The sequence below is a fragment of the Xenopus laevis genome, chromosome 3L (genome assembly GCF_017654675.1).
Source record: "Xenopus laevis strain J_2021 chromosome 3L, Xenopus_laevis_v10.1, whole genome shotgun sequence".
Classification (NCBI taxonomy): domain Eukaryota; kingdom Metazoa; phylum Chordata; class Amphibia; order Anura; family Pipidae; genus Xenopus; species Xenopus laevis.
The window spans coordinates 3897071-3914395 of NC_054375.1; the positions used below are offsets into that span (position 1 = coordinate 3897071).

Genomic DNA, 17325 nt, shown 5'->3' on the forward strand with positions numbered 1-17325 from the left:
AACAGTCCTTGGTCATTAAATATGAAAGAAACTGAGCTTTGTCTTCTGCTAATAGACAGGAGCGCCATACAGCAGACGTGGTTCTTGTAGCCGCTATTTATATTTATATTTGCCCAGTCAATAACCACAGCCCTTGCACTTGACTTTGTCTCTTTGCCAAACAAAGAAAATATTTATAAAGCCCAAAGCATGTGAATCGTAAGCAGATACAAACGAGAGGAAAGCTGAAGCGGATCTGTTACAAAAGCAATATTATGTGGATTTCTAACGTCGTATAAATGGGTTTCTGGACTAGATCTGCCCCAGACGTGGACCAATAAGCTGCCGACTAAAGGTGGCCATAGACACAACGATAATATCGTACATTTGTATATTTTTATACAATATTCGCTGCATGTTTGGGGGGAGACGAACTAAACGATATCGGCAGAAGACTTGGATATCGGCTCGTCAGTCGGGCACCTTTGAAGGGACCCGAACATGGGCCATTGTCAGTGCTGAATTAGGTTGAATTCTGTCTGTATATCTAATCAATCAGCTCTACACGTGTGTATTGAAACCAACGATCTTTCCTGGAAACATGTAATTGTAATGTCTATGGTCACCTTTAGTCGAATATGAGATTTTAGCTTTATCAGCCTGTGTTTGGCCACACCGTAAGGCTCTTGATCAGAAGAGATCAAACCGTATTCCCAGGGGTGTAACTACAGAGGAAGCAGACCCTGCGGCTGCAGGGGGCCCAGGAGGTATAGGGGGCCCCATGAGGCTCAAATTCATATACAATTTCAATACATTTTGGTAAAACAGGACAACCTCTGGATATGTTTGGGGCCCTAAAATTAATTTGCTGTGGGGCCCAGTAACATCTAGTTACGCCACTGCGTATTCCTCTCTCTTCTGCTATGGCCACACACAGCCAGATCCACTCGATTGGCCAGATTCAGGACCGCATCAATTGATATCTGGCTAATTTTCAGCAAGATAGATAGTCCTGTTTTTGGAACACACATATATATATATAAGGACTAATAAGCTCCAAGAAGCCTGGAGGGACAGAGTCAGCATCTTTTATTTGCCTGTTTATTATCAGCTTAGAGAGGGCACTGCGATCAGAATAAATGTGGCCCCCGGCATATAGGGGTGCAACGCATCCATTTTGACATTTGGCAGAATCCTTTGGGAAAGATTTGGCCGCATATCGAACCGAAACCTAATCTGCATGTGCAGAGACAGGGAGAACCACTCACAGGTAAAACATTTTTGTTCTTATGTAACAAAAAAGTATGTGGATCTCGGTTTGGCCAGGCATTAGAATTCCTGCTGAAAAAGGTCAAATCCTGGACGATTACCGAAACAAATCCTGGATTCAGATCATCCCTACTGGCAGATCATAAAACGGGGCCTACAAGGACCTCATCAATACACTGGCTCTCTCTTTGTCTGACCGGATTCTCTAACCTGCCAGATGTTGCTTGAGCAGGCGCATTGGTGGGTCTATAGGAATCAAGCCAGCAGCTTTTATCCTCCTGTGTAGATATTAGATACTCATCATCTAACAAAAAGGCTGCTCTATGCCGGGCATACTTGTTATCACTATATATCCATCCAGTCCCCTTGTAACTCCCAGTATAACCTTCCTGCACATGCAGGGGGCACATAAAGCATAGATAATTAGAAAGACTTAGAATGAAGCACCTAATGGTAGAGTCCTGCATCGGTTCGGGTACCCGTTGAATATCCCTGCAAAGTGGTCGGGTTTTAGAGAAAAAGTCCCCAATTCCTTGGCCGAGCGGGCATTCCGTGGGTAACCCAGCTGGGTACCCAACAAAGTTGCGGGCTTTAATGATGTGCGGCCCGGCCTGTTACCCGTGGGACCCACGGGTTTATCTTGCAAACCTTGCACTCTTCTTCCGTCAAATGCTGGATTTTTCTTTTATAGACGCTGCGTCTGCTCCCCCCCCCCCCCCATTTTGTGACATCATCAGTGGGAGGCAAGGGTCTATAAAAGGAACCCGGAAGTGGGGGAAGGGTGGTGACGGACGGGTGCAGAAATCCCGACCCGCACATCACTAGCGGGCTTTATAACTCCCACCCACCCTTGTGGTTCTTCCAGTTTTACATTTTTTTGGGAAGATTCGGCACTGGAGTGACATCACTTATGGCAAATGTGATGTCACCAGTTTCACATGTCCCCCAGGTCGGAAGGTTAGTTGGCCTATTGTGGGTCGTGTAGCGGGTTGCGGGTACAGAACTCTACCTAATGGACTGGCAACAGGGAACAAGTTGAGCTGTATTTGTGCAGCTGCGGGGGGAGCAAACACGTATTCACCTCCTTTGCTATCAAACCCCATTCTGAATTTAGAGCCCAAGCTTCGAATGATTTTAGTCCACCCTGAACAGAATCTTTAGGCTTCTCTTGCAACTTCTTGTTTCGTTGACATAAGAATGAAAAATTTACCCCAATTTACTAGAACAGTCTGGCTTCGCATAGGTTATTCTGGTCAGCCAGGGGTTAAATAGCAGTTCCCTGTATCTTGATTGAGAATATTGCCGAGATCCTTGCCTTTTCCTTCTGGCCTGTCTGCTCCTATAAAATCAACTAATCCCCCTAATAAAAACCATATTCCCCTCCAGCCAAATAAACGTCTCTTTATTTCGTGATTAGGACTCGGCTTTGCTCTTCGTTGGATGAGCGGCTCACTGCGACCAGGACAAGAAACTTAATAAGCAAAGAGCCCAGAGCCTGCCAACGTCAGTTTGAAAATGATATATACATATTTACTATCAAATTCAAAGTATTTTAATTAAACGCAGCCATTCTCTTCCATACAGGGGATTAGTCTGGAGATAAAGGGCCGGCGCACTATAAACTAAACTTGTAAGCCAACAAGGTGAAAGCCGGGTCATTTATTCATTCAACTGAACTGCTGCTTCTATGGGACTGTCTCATATAATTGTATCATATAGGCCTGTGCCAACCCATTTATATGACTCGTCTGAAATCACTCTCTGGGTGAATCCCCCCAACATTCCCCTTTATATAGGGATCTATATATGTACAATGTCTATGTAGCCGGCCCTGCAATTAGTCAATTTATCCAGCTGACTTTTGGTGCAGGAACAAAGAAAGTGCAACAAGTTGTGTGTTAGTGGCCGGTATCTGGGGGAAATATAAAGTCTGTTTATCACAGGATACTATTACATAAACCTCATTAACTGCTCTTAAAGGAGAATGACAGAGGGCCGATCCCCCAGCAAGGAGAGCTTTCACGTATTATGTTTTTGGCCTGCTGTGTGGGACTGCCCCTTTAAGCAGGACTCAACAAGCCCGGTGGCTTCTGTGCCAATTGCCAAACATCAGAGAGCCTGAAGGTGTGCGGCTTTTGCAATTAGATTTCACAGCACTTTGCCTGTTCCAGCTTCACCCACTAAATATCAAACAGCAGCAGCAGGAGGGAAGCGGTGAAATGAGCTTTTATTTATGATTTCCTTCTCCTCCCTCCCTGTCTGTGGCTCTGCTCTTGGCTCTCATAATCATAATGAGGAGGATCAGCAACATTCTGCCTGTCTAAATGAGGCCTAAATTGCCTATTAAACCTTTACTTTGTGGCAGTTACATCTGCTGTCTCATTTCTTGCTTTCAGCCCATGGCCGGCACATCCAGCCCTAATCCCATCAGCCATAATCTTGACTCTGTTCTTGGCTCGGCTCTTGGCTCTCATAATCATAATGAGGACGATCAGCAACATTTTGCCTGTCTAAATGAGGCCTAAATTGCCTATTAAATGTTTACTTTGTGGCAGTTACATCTGCTGTCTCTTTTCTTGCTCTCAGCCCTTGGCCAGCACATCCAGACCTAATCCCATCAGCCATAAACCTGGCTCAGCTCTTGGCTCGGCTCTTGGCTCAGCATTTGGCTCTGCTCTTGGCTCGGCTCTTGGCTCAGGACTTGGCTCGACTCTTGGGTCGGCTCTTGGCTCAGGACTTGGCTCTGCACTTGGCTCTGCTCTTGGCTCGGCTCTTAGCTCTGCTATTGGCTTGGCTCTTGGCTCAGCATTTGGCTCTGCTCTTGGCTCTGCTCTTGACTCAGGACTTGGCTCGGCACTTGGCTCTGCTCTTGGCTCGGCACTTGGCTCTGCTCTTGGCTCGGCACTTGGCTCTGCTCTTGGCTCGGCACTTGGCTCTGCTCTTGGCTCGGCACTTGGCTCTGCTCTTGGCTCTGCTCTTGGCTCTGCTCTTGGCTCGGCTCTTGGCTCGGCTCTTGGCTTGGCACTTGGCTCTGCTCTTGGCTCAGCTCTTGGCTCTGCTCTTGGCTCACCTTTTGGCTCTGCTCTTGGCTCTGCTCTTGGCTCGGCTCTTGGCTCAGCATTTGGCTCGGCTCTTGGCTCAGGACTTGGCTCTGCTCTTGGCTCAGCTCTTGGCTCTGCTCTTGGCTAAGCTCTTGGCCACCAACCCAGAGCCTGTTTGCCATTTACTACGCTGCGGCGAAAAGCACTTGACCACACGACACCTCTCCACCGGCTATTTTAGAAACCAAAAGTTATTTTATGTCCCACATCCCCAGCAAAATATTTGACTCCTCTCTGGGACAGGATATGTGGCTGCAAAATGTCCTTTATTTATAGAGCTGATGTCTTGTACATTCAATGGAGCGGCTCATTTACTACATTTTCATTTCCGTTTACTTTCCCCTTCATAGAACTAATGTGAGGGAACAGGCCAGTGTCTATAGTAGAGTTGCCACCTGTTTTGGTTTTGACTCGATCAGTTCAGTTTTTGTAAGGTCTGTTCGGGTCTCAACTTTCTGTTCGGTTTTTATGAAACCCGAACAATAATCTGGCCAATACGTGAAAAACATTTAAATACTAAGAGACTCACCTCAACTTGGCTTAGTTACTATCAAGTGCAGTTCATTTCTTATTATTACAGATACAACAACAAAAAACAGCAAGTCAAAACTGATTTTTTTTTTCTAAATTAGCATTTCTGTATTTCAGAGCTTTCTGATTTCTGTATAACAGATCTCATACCTGTAATTAAAGGATAGGGCTTACTCCTCAAGCAGAATATCGCTAGAGATAGGGGTGTCACCTTTGTGGTTTTGAACTGGGCATCAACACTTTAAATCATTGCGAAAACTGGATAGAAATCCAGCCAGTTGCATCGTAGTGATGTAATAACTCCACCAACATTATTGTGCCCACCTCTGATGTCATCATGATGATGTTCCTACATCACTGCCCCACCCCCAATGCCTTCTACTCCACCGTGTTCGGGTTTAGCCATCAGCAAAGAGGGCAACCCTAGTCTATCATCACTTTATGGTGCTGCTTTGTTTCTATGAAGGTATTGACCCTGAAATGGGCGGGCCTATGCACTGGTGGGTGGGGCTATAGTGGATCAAGGGTGCAGTTGAGTGGCTGGGATGGATTTGGGGTGTAAAAAGTCCTAGTAAGAATTAATATATCTATAGGAATATTGCATATCTTTAAAGGGGAACTCCACCCCGGAAAAAAAAAATCACAATAGAAATTTATCATTACCAGGCCAAGCTGCTAGGGCACCCTTGTACATGGTGATGGGGAAATGGGGTTCCTCAATTTTAATGTTTATCCCCAAACACAGGGAATAATGACAAGCTCTCTTCCCCCCTGTCCCTAGTTCAAGCCCTGACCCTTATGTTTTAAAGGAGTGAGTTATTTAGCTTTTTATTCTGCAGCTCTCTAGTTTGCAATTTCAGCCGTTTGGTTGCTAGGGTTCCGAATTACCCTAGCAACCATGCACTGACTTGAATAAGAGACTGGAATACGAATAGGAGAGGGCCTGAATAGAAAATGAGCAATAAAACATAGCCATAACAAGAGCATTTGTTTTTATATGGGGTCAGCGACCCTCATTTGAAAGCTGCAAAGAGTAAGAAAAAATGCATATACTTGAAAAAAAAAACTCTAGAAAATAAATAAAGAAGACCAGTTGAAAAGTTGCTTAGAATTGGTCATTCTATAACATACTAAAAGTTAATTTTTAAAGCTGAATCACTCCTTTAAAGTTACGTATAGAAGCCCTGGCAGTGCTACGCAATATGTTGGCGCTATATAAATACATGTTAATAATAATAATAATATTATGTCTCTTGAAACAATGTAACGAAGGAAAATATAATAAAAATATAAAACACCAGGCAGTCGCTGCTTTACATTTACAAATAACTTTAATACAGTAGAAAAACCGTAACGAATGAAATGTGTAGGTGGTGTATAGTGATGGGCGAATTTCTCCCGTTTCGCCTGAAAATGTGCGAATTTCCTGTGAAATTCGCGAAACGGCGAAAAATTTGTGAAACTCGCCCGCGTCAATTTTAACGCCAGTGTTAAAGTCAATGGGAGTCCGAATAGTGTTGACACGCGGTATTTTTGGTGCGAACGACTTTTCGGACACGCATCCAACATTTTTGGACGCTGGCGAATGTTCGCGGGAGTTTTGCGAATTTATTCGCCGTCGGCGCAACGTGGAAGTTGGTCGCAAGGTGAATTTATTCGCCCATCGCTAGTGGTGTATGGAAGTCAAACTGTCATCCTCTGCACATTACTGCCACCCTCTGGCCTCTCGCTGAACTGCAGTGTCTGCAACAGGGAGGGCAGGAATACAGTTAAAGAACAGAGGGGCAATGCCTGACAGTTGGGAATTGGAGGGCCTGTTGTATTGTTACATATAGAGTAGGGACCTCCCTAGTAAACCCAGTGTATCTTCCTTTTTATTGCAGACATTGATGAGTGTTCCTTCGATAGGACCTGCGACCACATCTGCATCAACTACCCTGGGAGCTTCGAGTGCCTGTGCCACAAGGGTTACACTCTATACGGCATGAGCCACTGCGGAGGTTGGTGCACTTCTGTAGCATCGGGGCTTTAAATCAGTTTCCATTGGAGATTGTAGTGAGAGTTCCTGGGAAGCTCAGTGTTACTCGGGGGTTAAAGGATAAGTAAACATAAGTGAATGTAAAATTGATGAGGGGGGATATTCTAAGCACTTTTGTCATTTACATTTATTATTTATTTTGTTTTTATCCCAAGATATTAAGGGATACATGTGCTGTTAATATGAATGAATTTTGTTACAACAGCGCCACCTGCTGGTCAGTTTCCCACCAGTCTGACCAGCAAGTAGTCAAGGAAGTTGTCAGGACTTACCACTATAGTAGGGTGCTCCATCCCCTGACTTACCCCTATAGTAGGGTGCTCCATCCCCTGACTTACCACTATAGTAGGGTCCTCCATCCCCTGATTTACCATTAAAGTAGGGTCCTCCATCCCCTGATTTATCACTATAGTAGGGTCCACCATCCCCTGACTTACCACTACTATAGTAGTATCCTCCATCCACTGATTTACCACCAAAGTAGTATCCTCCATCCCCTGATTTACCACTATAGTAGGGTCCTCCATTCCTTCAATTACTTCCACTATAGTACGGTCTTCCATCCCATGATTTACCATTATAGTAGGGTCCTCCATCCCCTGACTTACCACCACTATAGTAGTATCCTCCATCCACTGATTTACTACTAAAGTAGGGTCCTCCATCCCCTGATTTACCACTATAGAAGGGTCCACCATCCCCCGACTTACCACCACTATAGTAGTATCTTTCATCCACTGATTTACCACTAAAGTAGTATCCTCCATCCCCTGATTTACCACTATAGTAGGGTCCTTCATCCCCCAACTTACCACTATAGTAGGATCCTCCATCCCCTGACGTAACACTATAGTAGGGTCCTCCATCCCCTGATTTACCATTATAGTAGGGTCCACCATCCCCTGACTTACCACCACTATAGTAGTATCCTCCATCCCCTAATTTACCACTATAGTAGGATCCTCCATCCCCTGATTTACCAACAATATAGTAGCATCCTCCATCCCTGACTTACCACTATAGTAGGGTCCTGCATCCAATGACTTACCACTATAGTAGGGTCCTCCATCCCCCGACTTACCACTATAGTATGGTCCTCCATTCCCTGATTTACCATTATAGTAGAGTCCACCATCCCCTGACTTACCACCACTATAGTAGTATCCTCCATCCCCTAATTTACCACTATAGTAGGATCCTCCATCCCCTGATTTACCAACAATATAGTAGCATCCTCCATCCCTGACTTACCACTATAGTAGGGTCCTGCATCCAATGACTTACCACTATAGTAGGGTCCTCCATCCCCCGACTTACCACTATAGTATGGTCCTCCATTCCCTGATTTACCATTATAGTAGAGTCCACCATCCCCTGACTTACCACCACTATAGTAGTATCCTCCATCCCCTAATTTACCACTATAGTAGGATCCTCCATCCCCTGATTTACCAACAATATAGTAGCATCCTCCATTTCTGACTTACCACTATAGTAGGGTCCTGCATCCAATGACTTACCACTATAGTAGGTTCCTCCATCCCCTGATTTACCATTAAAGTAGGATCCTCCATCCCCTGACTTACCACTATAGTAGGGTCCTGCATCCCCTGACTTACCATTGTAGTAGGTTCTCACAAACGAGTGAATGTGCAGTTTTTGGCATTTGTCTGACATCGAGTGATTGCCCAGACTAAACACAGGGGCCAGTGTGTTGGCAAATGTTGGAGCTGCCACTTGGCCGCCACATCACAGACTAAACAAGTTCATCTATAAACCTTATGGGCATTTCTATAAGCTCCAAGGCATGAACTGCTCCCAGCACTGATGAGTAACATGGATTGGACACTGTCATACACTCGCTTTCCCATCATCCTCAGTGTTTTGTAATATCGTGACACTTCCCCAGTACCCGGTCGGGAGCAGCGTTGGTCCAATAAAGTGCATTATCTTTGTTCTCCTTGTGTTTAATCTGTACTAATTCTGTACGTTGCTCTTCTCTTAGACATCAACGAGTGCAGCATAAATAATGGCAGCTGTGACTACGGATGTGTAAATATCTTGGGTGGATATGAATGTTCTTGTCCCCCCGGGAAGAGATTACACTGGAACAAGAAAGATTGTATCGGTAAGTAAGTCAAAGTCAGCCTGTAGTAACTTTCCTTCTATCAGAAGTGGATCCTGTTTCTGCACCTGGGGTCCTCCATCTCCTGACTTACCACTATAGTAGGGTCCTCCATCTATTGACTTACCACTATAGTAGGGTCCTCCCCCCCCGACTTACCAGTATAGTAGGGTCCTGCATCCCCTGACTTACCACCACTATAGTAGGGTCCTCCATCTATTGACTTACCACTATAGTAGGGTCCTCCCCCCCGACTTACCAGTATAGTAGGGTCCTGCATCCCCTGACTTACCACCACTATAGTAGGGTCCTCCATCTATTGACTTACCACTATAGTAGGGTCCTCCCCCCCGACTTACCAGTATAGTAGGGTCCTGCATCCCCTGACTTACCACCACTATAGTAGGGTCCTCCATCCCCTAATTTACCACTATAGTAGGGTCCTCCATCCCCTGATTTACCACTATAGTAGGGTCCTCCACCCCCTGACTTACCAGTATAATAGGGTCCTGCATCCCCTGACTTACCACCACTATAGTAGGGTCCTCCATCCCCTAATTAACCACTATAGTAGGGTCCTCCATCCCCTGATTTACCACTATAGTAGGGTCCTCCCCCCCTTGACTTACCACTATAGTAGGGTCCTCCATCCCCTGATTTACCACCGCTATAGTAGGGTCCTCCATCCCATAATTTACCACTATAGTAGGGTCCTCCATCCCCTGATTTACCACCAATATAGTAGAATCCTCCATCCCTGACTTACCACTATAGTAGGGTCCTCCATCCCTGACTTACCACTATAGTAGGGTCCTTCATCCCTCGACTTAACACTATAGTAGGATCCTGCATCCCCTGATTTACCACTATAGTAGGATCCTGCATTCCCTTAATTACCCCTAAAGTAGGGTCCTGCATCCCCTGACTTACCACTATAGTAGGGTCCTGCATCCCCTGACTTACCACTATAGTAGGGTCCTCCATCTCCCAATTTACCACTATAGTAGGGTCCTTCATCCCCCGACTTACCACTATAGTAGGGTCCTGCATCCCCTGACTTACCACTATAGTAGGGTCCTGCATCTCCTGACTTACCACTATAGTAGGGTCCTCCATCTCCTGACTTACCACTATAGTAGGGTCCTGCATCTCCTGACTTACCACTATAGTAGGGTCCTCTATCTCCTGATTTACCACTATAGTAGGGTCCTGCATCCCCTGACTTACCACTATAGTAGGGTCCTGCATCCCCTGACTTACCACTATAGTAGGGTCCTGCATCTCCTGACTTACCACTATAGTAGGGTCCTCTATCTCCTGATTTACCACTATAGTAGGGTCCTGCATCCCCTGACTTACCTTGTGCCTGATTGTGTAAGTGAATATGAGCTCTACTTATGGATTCTATCTGGATCTTGTCTTTGTTTTCTTCTTTTCTTAGAGATGGTGAAATGCCTCCCTAATAGTAAACCTTCTCCCAGAGCTCAGCTGATTTGCAGCAAGACAGGGGGAATGGACAGCTGCTTCTTATCCTGCCCGTCCAACACACTCTTCATACCAGGTCTGTGAACTCTACAAACACTAACTAAACGTGAAGGCGAGTATTCTCTGGTAACCAACTAACAGCGCTAGTATGATACAGTAACCAATCAGCAGTTTGCTTTTACTGGACCTTCAGTATTCAAGATATTATCAGTTTTTGCACTGCAGATATAATGGGTTTGAAACAACAGCGCCACCTGCTGTTCATTTAGGCAGACTGGACACAGTCGGTGGAAAATTAAAGTTAATGAGAAAAGAAAAGGACTGAGGTGCTGCTCTGCTCAGGAAATGAAGTTAGTGAGCAGGGAAGATGATGTTCAGTTTTAACCTTTTACTGTACGCGACAGAAAGCTGTTAACTATTCTTAGAAGAAAATGAAATTAGACAATGAGCAATTATGTGTTTTTAGATTCTGAAAGCAGTTACACACTGAGCTGTGGGGTTCCCTTCCAGCCGGGGAAGTCTGTGCAGATGCGAAATGTGACTCTTTCATCATCGTGCGGAGGTAAGTGATTTAAACACATGTAATAATAAAGTGATTTAATCACATGTAATAATAAAGTGATTTAAACACATGTAATAATAAAGTGATTTAAACACATGTAATAATAAAGTGATTTAAACACATGTAATAATAAAGTGATTTAAACACATGTAATAATAAAGTGATTTAAACACAAGTAATAATAAAGTGATTTAAACAGATGTAATAATAAAGTGATTTAAACACATGTAATAATAAAGAGATTTAAACACGTAATAATAAAGTGATTTAAACACATGTAATAATAAAGAGATTTAAACACATGTAATAATAAAGTGATTTAAACACATATAATAATAAAGTGATTTAAACACATGTAATAATAAAGTGATTTAAACACATGTAATAATAAAATGATTTAAACACATGTAATAATAAAATGATTTAAACACATGTAATAATAAAATGATTTAAACACATGTAATAATAAAATGATTTAAACACGTAATAATAAAATGATTTAAACACATGTAATAATAAAGTGATTTAAACACATGTAATAATAAAGTGATTTAAACACATGTAATAATAAAGTGATTTAAACACATGTAATAATAAAGTGATTTAAACACATGTAATAATAATGTGATTTAAACACATGTAATAATAAAGTGATTTAAACACATGTAATAATAAAGTGATTTAAACACATGTAATAATAAAGTGATTTAAACACATGTAATAATAAAGTGATTTAAACACATGTAATAATAAATGATTATAATAGCTACGTGCAATTCATTTTTATTTATCATCATGTAGTGGTACGGAAGAGCACTGGGGCCAGCAAAAAAAACAATTCTGATTAATTATGACTTTTAATCTCATAATTATGATTTTCAATCTCATAATTATGACTTTTAATCTCAAAATCATAATTTTGAGTTTAAAAGTCATAATTATGAGAATAAAAGTCATAATTTAGATTTTTTTAAAGTCATAATTATGGGGCAGATTTATCAAGCGTCGAAATTCGAATTCAAAAAGACCAACCGAAAAGGAAATCGAAGGTTTTTTTTGGTTGATTAGGTCAGTTTTTGTTCGAATTCGAATCGTACGATTCAAAGTAATATCGCATTCGATCAAATTCAAAACAAAGTTTTTCCCCAAAAAAACTTTGAATTTTCAAAGTCCACCAAATGACTCCAAATAGGTTCTAGGAGGTAAATTTCGATATTCGAACTTTGGATTTTTTTTTCAAATTCTAATCGAATTTGGATTATTCCAGTAGAGAAAAAAATTTTTGAATTCGAAAATTTACCCATAGGCTAAAACAGCAATTCGACAGGTTTTAGATGGCGAATGGTCAAAGTCGACAGTACATGATAAATTTCGATATTCGAATTTTTGATTTTTTTTTTCAAATTCTAATCGAATTTGGATTATTCCAGTAGAGAAAAAAAAATTTGAATTCGAAAATTGACCTCGACCTTTGATAAATCTGCCCCTAAAAGTCATAATTTCGATTTTTTTAAATCATAATTATGAGCTTTAAAGTCATAATTATACATTTTAAAACTCAGAATTCATCAGAATTTTTTTTTTGCTCTTCCGTAGAAACAAAGTCCAATGAAACCCTATATATTATATCTGTGGATTATTTTCTGTTTTAAAGTGGCTTTAATGCCTTTGTTTATAGATTCTGTGGCTCCTCCCATAACGCAAAAAGCGCGATTTAAAATAAAAGACGCCAAGTGCCATTTAAGACCCAGAAGTAAAGAGAAGATCAGAGAGTCCGGACGGCAGTCACAGACAGGTCAGTAGTTGACTGGTGCATATGAAATGGAACGGTCTCAATTCAAAAGAGACCTCCTATACGTTATATAGAATAAAATAGAATAAAAGAGTTTCCTATATGTTGAGGTTTATAGGACTTTTATTGTCTTATGGCCTCAGGCCCTCTATTCGCTTTATTGTCGCTTTATGTCGCTTTATTCTTTTACCCAATCAGACAACTGCCACGTTACGTTTGTGAACCTGAAGTGCGACTCGTCCAAAAAGAAACGCCGTGGGCACAACTCCCCCGCCAAAGAAGTCTCGCACATCACCGCCGAATTTGAGCTGGAAATCAAGAGGGAGGAGGTGACAGGTGGGCGAGACTTTTTTTTAGCTGAATTCCTACTCAGAGAGGAAAAACGTAATGACATTTCACTGTCGCCAGATATCTATATATGTATATGTGTCAGCCTGGTTGCTAGGGTAATTAATCCCATGCAACCAAACAGTAGTCAAAGGGGTGGTTCACCTTAAGGGGCAGATTTATAAATTTTATCAATTTGAGTGAATTTTCGAAGTAAAAAAATTCGAAGTAATCTTTTGGATCCTTCAAACATCGAATAGGATACTACGACTTCAAATTTACTTCGACTTTGATTCGAAGTAAAAATAGTTTGAATATTCGATCATCGAGGTACTGTCTCTTTAAAAAAACTTCAACTTCAATACTTCCACAAATTAAACCTGCCGAAATGCTATGTTCACCTATGGGGTCCTTCTACAACCATTTTCTAAGTCTTCACACATCGAAGTAAAATCGTTCGAGTCGTTCGATTGCAAAATTCAGTGAAAAATCCTTCGACTTCGATATTTGAAGTCGAAATATTTTAATTCGACGGTCGATTTTTGAAGTATTTTTTACTTGGAAATTCGACCCTTGATAAATTTGTCCTTAAAGGTCCACCTTAAATTCTAAGCAACTTTTCAATTGGTCATCATTATTTATTCTTTATAGTTTTTAAATGATTTGCCTTCTTCTTCTGACTCTTTCCAGCTTTCAAATGGGGGGGGGGGGTCAGTGACCCCATCTAAAACAAACACTGTGTAAGGCTACACATGTATTGTTATTGCTACTTTTTATTCCTCATCTTTCTATTCAGGCCTCTCCTATTCATATTCCAGTCTCTTATTCATATCAGTGCATGGTTGCTAGGGGAATTTGAACCCTAGCAACCAGACGGCTGAAATTACAAACTGGAGAGCTGCTTATTAAAAAAAACAACAAATAATAAAAAAATAAAACCAATTGCAAATGGTCTCAGAATAGCCCTCTCTACATCATACTAACAGTTAATTTAAAGGGGAACAACCCCTTTAAACTTCAATGCCTGTCAGCTGCATACAAAAAGCTGTGCCCTGCACTTAGGACAAGGCACATCAGAACTCCACTTGCAAAGATTTCTTTTCTCTGATGATCCAGATTCCTGCAACTCAGACTGCGTGCGGAGAAAAATGGAGCAGAAGCTGCAGACCGCCATCAAAACGCTCCGAAAGTCCATCAACAAGCAGCAGTTTTATATCCAGTTTTCTGGGGCGGAATATGAAGTGGCGCAGAAACCGGCGAAGGTATCGGAAACGCATGAACCGTGCAGCACCGGACACATTCTGCTGGATGGGAAATGTGGTACGGGCACTTATTGCAATAGGGGCGATAGCAGGAACTACGGGGGGGATTAAAGGGACATGAATACTTGTTTCTAAATTTAAAGGATAAGTAAACCTTAAAAATAAGTGAATGTAAAATAGATGAGGGGGGCTATTCTAAGCACTTTTGCAATGTACATTCATTATTTATTTATTTTTAATTCCAAGATATTAAGGGATACATGTGTTGTTAATATGAATGAATTTTGTTACAACAGCGCCACCTGCTGGTCAGTTTCCCACCAGTCTGACCACCAAGTAGTCAAGGAAGTTGTCAGGAGAAAGAAAGACGCTGATGTTCTTCTGCTTAGGAAAGATGTGAGAAAGGTTTCTAATTTTATTCCTAAGCAGAAGAACATCAGCCTCTTTCTTTCTCCTGACAACTTCCTTGACTACTTGCTGGTCAGACTGGTGGGAAACTGACCAGCAGGTGGCGCTGTTGTAACTAAATTCATTTATATTAACAGTACATGTATCCCTTAATATCTTGGAATTAAAAATAAATAAATAATGAATGTACATTGCAAAAGTGCTTAGAATAACCCCCTCATCAATTTTACATTCACTTATTTTTAAGGTTTATTTATTCTGTAACAAAAATGTAGAAACGGCCATACCTCCCAACTGTCCCTTTTTCAGAGGGACAGTCCCTCTTTTGACAGCTCAACCCGCAGTCCCTCATTTGTACTGGAAAGTCCCTCTTTTCTCTGCACTGAACAGCCAGAAAAAGAAACAAAGGTTCTCACTTAATTGGCTTTTAGCAGAGAGCCCAGAACAGCTAACAGGTGCAAATAAGATACTTTGTAACAATTTTGAGACACAAAAAGACAGTTTAGATAAGGAGAAATATTTTCAAACTTTCATAACCTGCCAAATCTTGTAAAACAAACATGGTAATTAGGGGGTGTGGCCACAGAAAGGGGTGTGGTCAAAAAATTGCTGCGCTACGCGCGGAAAAAACATTTCTTGTCCCACTTTTTACTTCGAAAATGTTGGGAGGTATGTAGAAACCCCTTAAGTTATAAAAATATTTACTATTGTTTTCCGTCATTTATTCCATTTTTGGATTCGGACGAATAACGAGCATATGCCAATTAGGGGCGGAGAAGGGGAAAACTTTTTTTACTTCCTTGTTTTGTGACAAAAAGTCAATCGATTTCCCTCCCGTCCCTAATTTGCATATGCAAATTCGGATCAGCTGGGGCTGAAGGATTCGGCCGAATCCGAATCCTGGCCGATTCCTGAACCGAATCCTGGATTCGGTGCATCCCTAATTTATTCCCTATCCTTCCTCCTGGTTCTTTGCAGATCTCTGCCCTCTTACTTTCCATTCTTAGCTTTATTTAGCACCGGCATAAGGACATACCAATTGCTATGAATTATTAGGGGTATTATACAAGGTCCCAACTGTGCAACCTATTTATTGCCCTTTCCATTTTGCAGTTTCTTGTCCTGCTGGTACATTTTATAGTGAACACAAGCAGTGCATCCCCTGTGCTCCGGGCACATACCAGGATACCAGAGGGCAGCTGACGTGTGAGCTTTGCCCAAGCAATGACGGATCAGGTATCGCCGGAGCAAGAAACGTGTCTGAGTGCGGAGGTGAGTTTAGTAGTTGCACCTTTTCATTAGAAATCTCAGCCATAAAGTAAACCAAGAATGAGGTCAGTTATACAGGTCACTGGAATCTCCGAATTAATTGAATTTCAGGACAGTGTGCTCCTGGGCACTACTCCCCCGATGGCTTCAGACCCTGCAGGTCATGCCCCCTGGGCTTCTATCAGCCGGAGTCGGGCCGTACCATGTGCTTCCCATGCGGAGGGGGTCTGGTGACTAAATATGAAAGCGCTGTCTCTTTCCAAGACTGCGAAACAAAAGGTAGGTGGTTTTACGTGCCGAAAGACATTCTAAATACTCTACATTTTAAATACATTAGTATACAACGGAAAAAAAAACACAAAGACAAATTCGACTTTGAAAATCGAAAAGTTTTTAAAAAAAAAAAATTGTTAGTATACAACGAAAAAAAAAACCACTAAGACAAATGAAACGTTGAAATCGCTGTCTTTATTAAGAAATACTCCGATTGTGCTCCTCTTCAGAAAAGGCGATCCATGGTGCGGCGCTCGATTTCTCCTCCCTGCTTTTCTTATTATAGGAGATAGCCAGGGAGGAGAAATCGAGCGACGCACAATGGATCGTCGCCCTGTCGCCTTTTCTGAAGAGGAGCGCAAGCGGAGTTTCTGCTTAGGAAAGATGTGAGAAAGGTTTCTAATTTTGTTCCTAAGCAGAAGAACATCAGCCTCTTTCTTTCTCCTGACAACTTCCTTGACTACTTGCTGGTCAGACTGGTGGGAAACTGACCAGCAGGTGGCGCTGTTGTAACAAAATTCATTCATATTAACAGCACATGTATCCCTTAATATCTTGGGATTTAAAATGAATAAATAATGAATGTAAATTAGAATAGCCCTCTCATCCATTTTACATTCACTTATTTTAAATGTTTACTTATCCTTTAGGGAACTGATTCATGTTGATATTTGATAAATAAACATGATTCCGTAACCTTTTGCTTTCCCTTCAGTTCATTGTTCCCCGGGACATTACTACAATTCCGCAACTCACAGGTGTATCAGGTGTCCGATTGGAACGTACCAACCCGAGTTTGGACTGAATTTTTGTGTAACGTGCCCGGGCAATACCAGCACTGACTTTGATGGTTCCACCAATGTGACGCATTGCAAGAGTAAGTGCCCATTATATAGTGAATAAA

The 17325-nt window shown here is 41.9% G+C and overlaps 1 protein-coding gene across 3 annotated transcripts in view; it reads left to right on the plus strand.

Moving 5' to 3' along the window:
• The window catches only part of scube1.L (signal peptide, CUB domain, EGF-like 1 L homeolog), a 127706-nt gene that overhangs the window by 103276 nt on the left and 7105 nt on the right, over positions 1-17325 (plus strand). For all 3 annotated transcript variants that reach the window (XM_041585840.1, XM_041585841.1, XM_041585842.1), the window contains 10 exons: positions 6764-6880; positions 8924-9046; positions 10485-10604; positions 10995-11090; positions 12769-12885; positions 13081-13218; positions 14326-14529; positions 15993-16151; positions 16260-16427; positions 17137-17298. In XM_041585840.1, the coding sequence (XP_041441774.1) occupies positions 6764-6880; positions 8924-9046; positions 10485-10604; positions 10995-11090; positions 12769-12885; positions 13081-13218; positions 14326-14529; positions 15993-16151; positions 16260-16427; positions 17137-17298 (1404 nt within the window). The remainder of the gene's footprint in view (positions 1-6763; positions 6881-8923; positions 9047-10484; positions 10605-10994; positions 11091-12768; positions 12886-13080; positions 13219-14325; positions 14530-15992; positions 16152-16259; positions 16428-17136; positions 17299-17325) is intronic.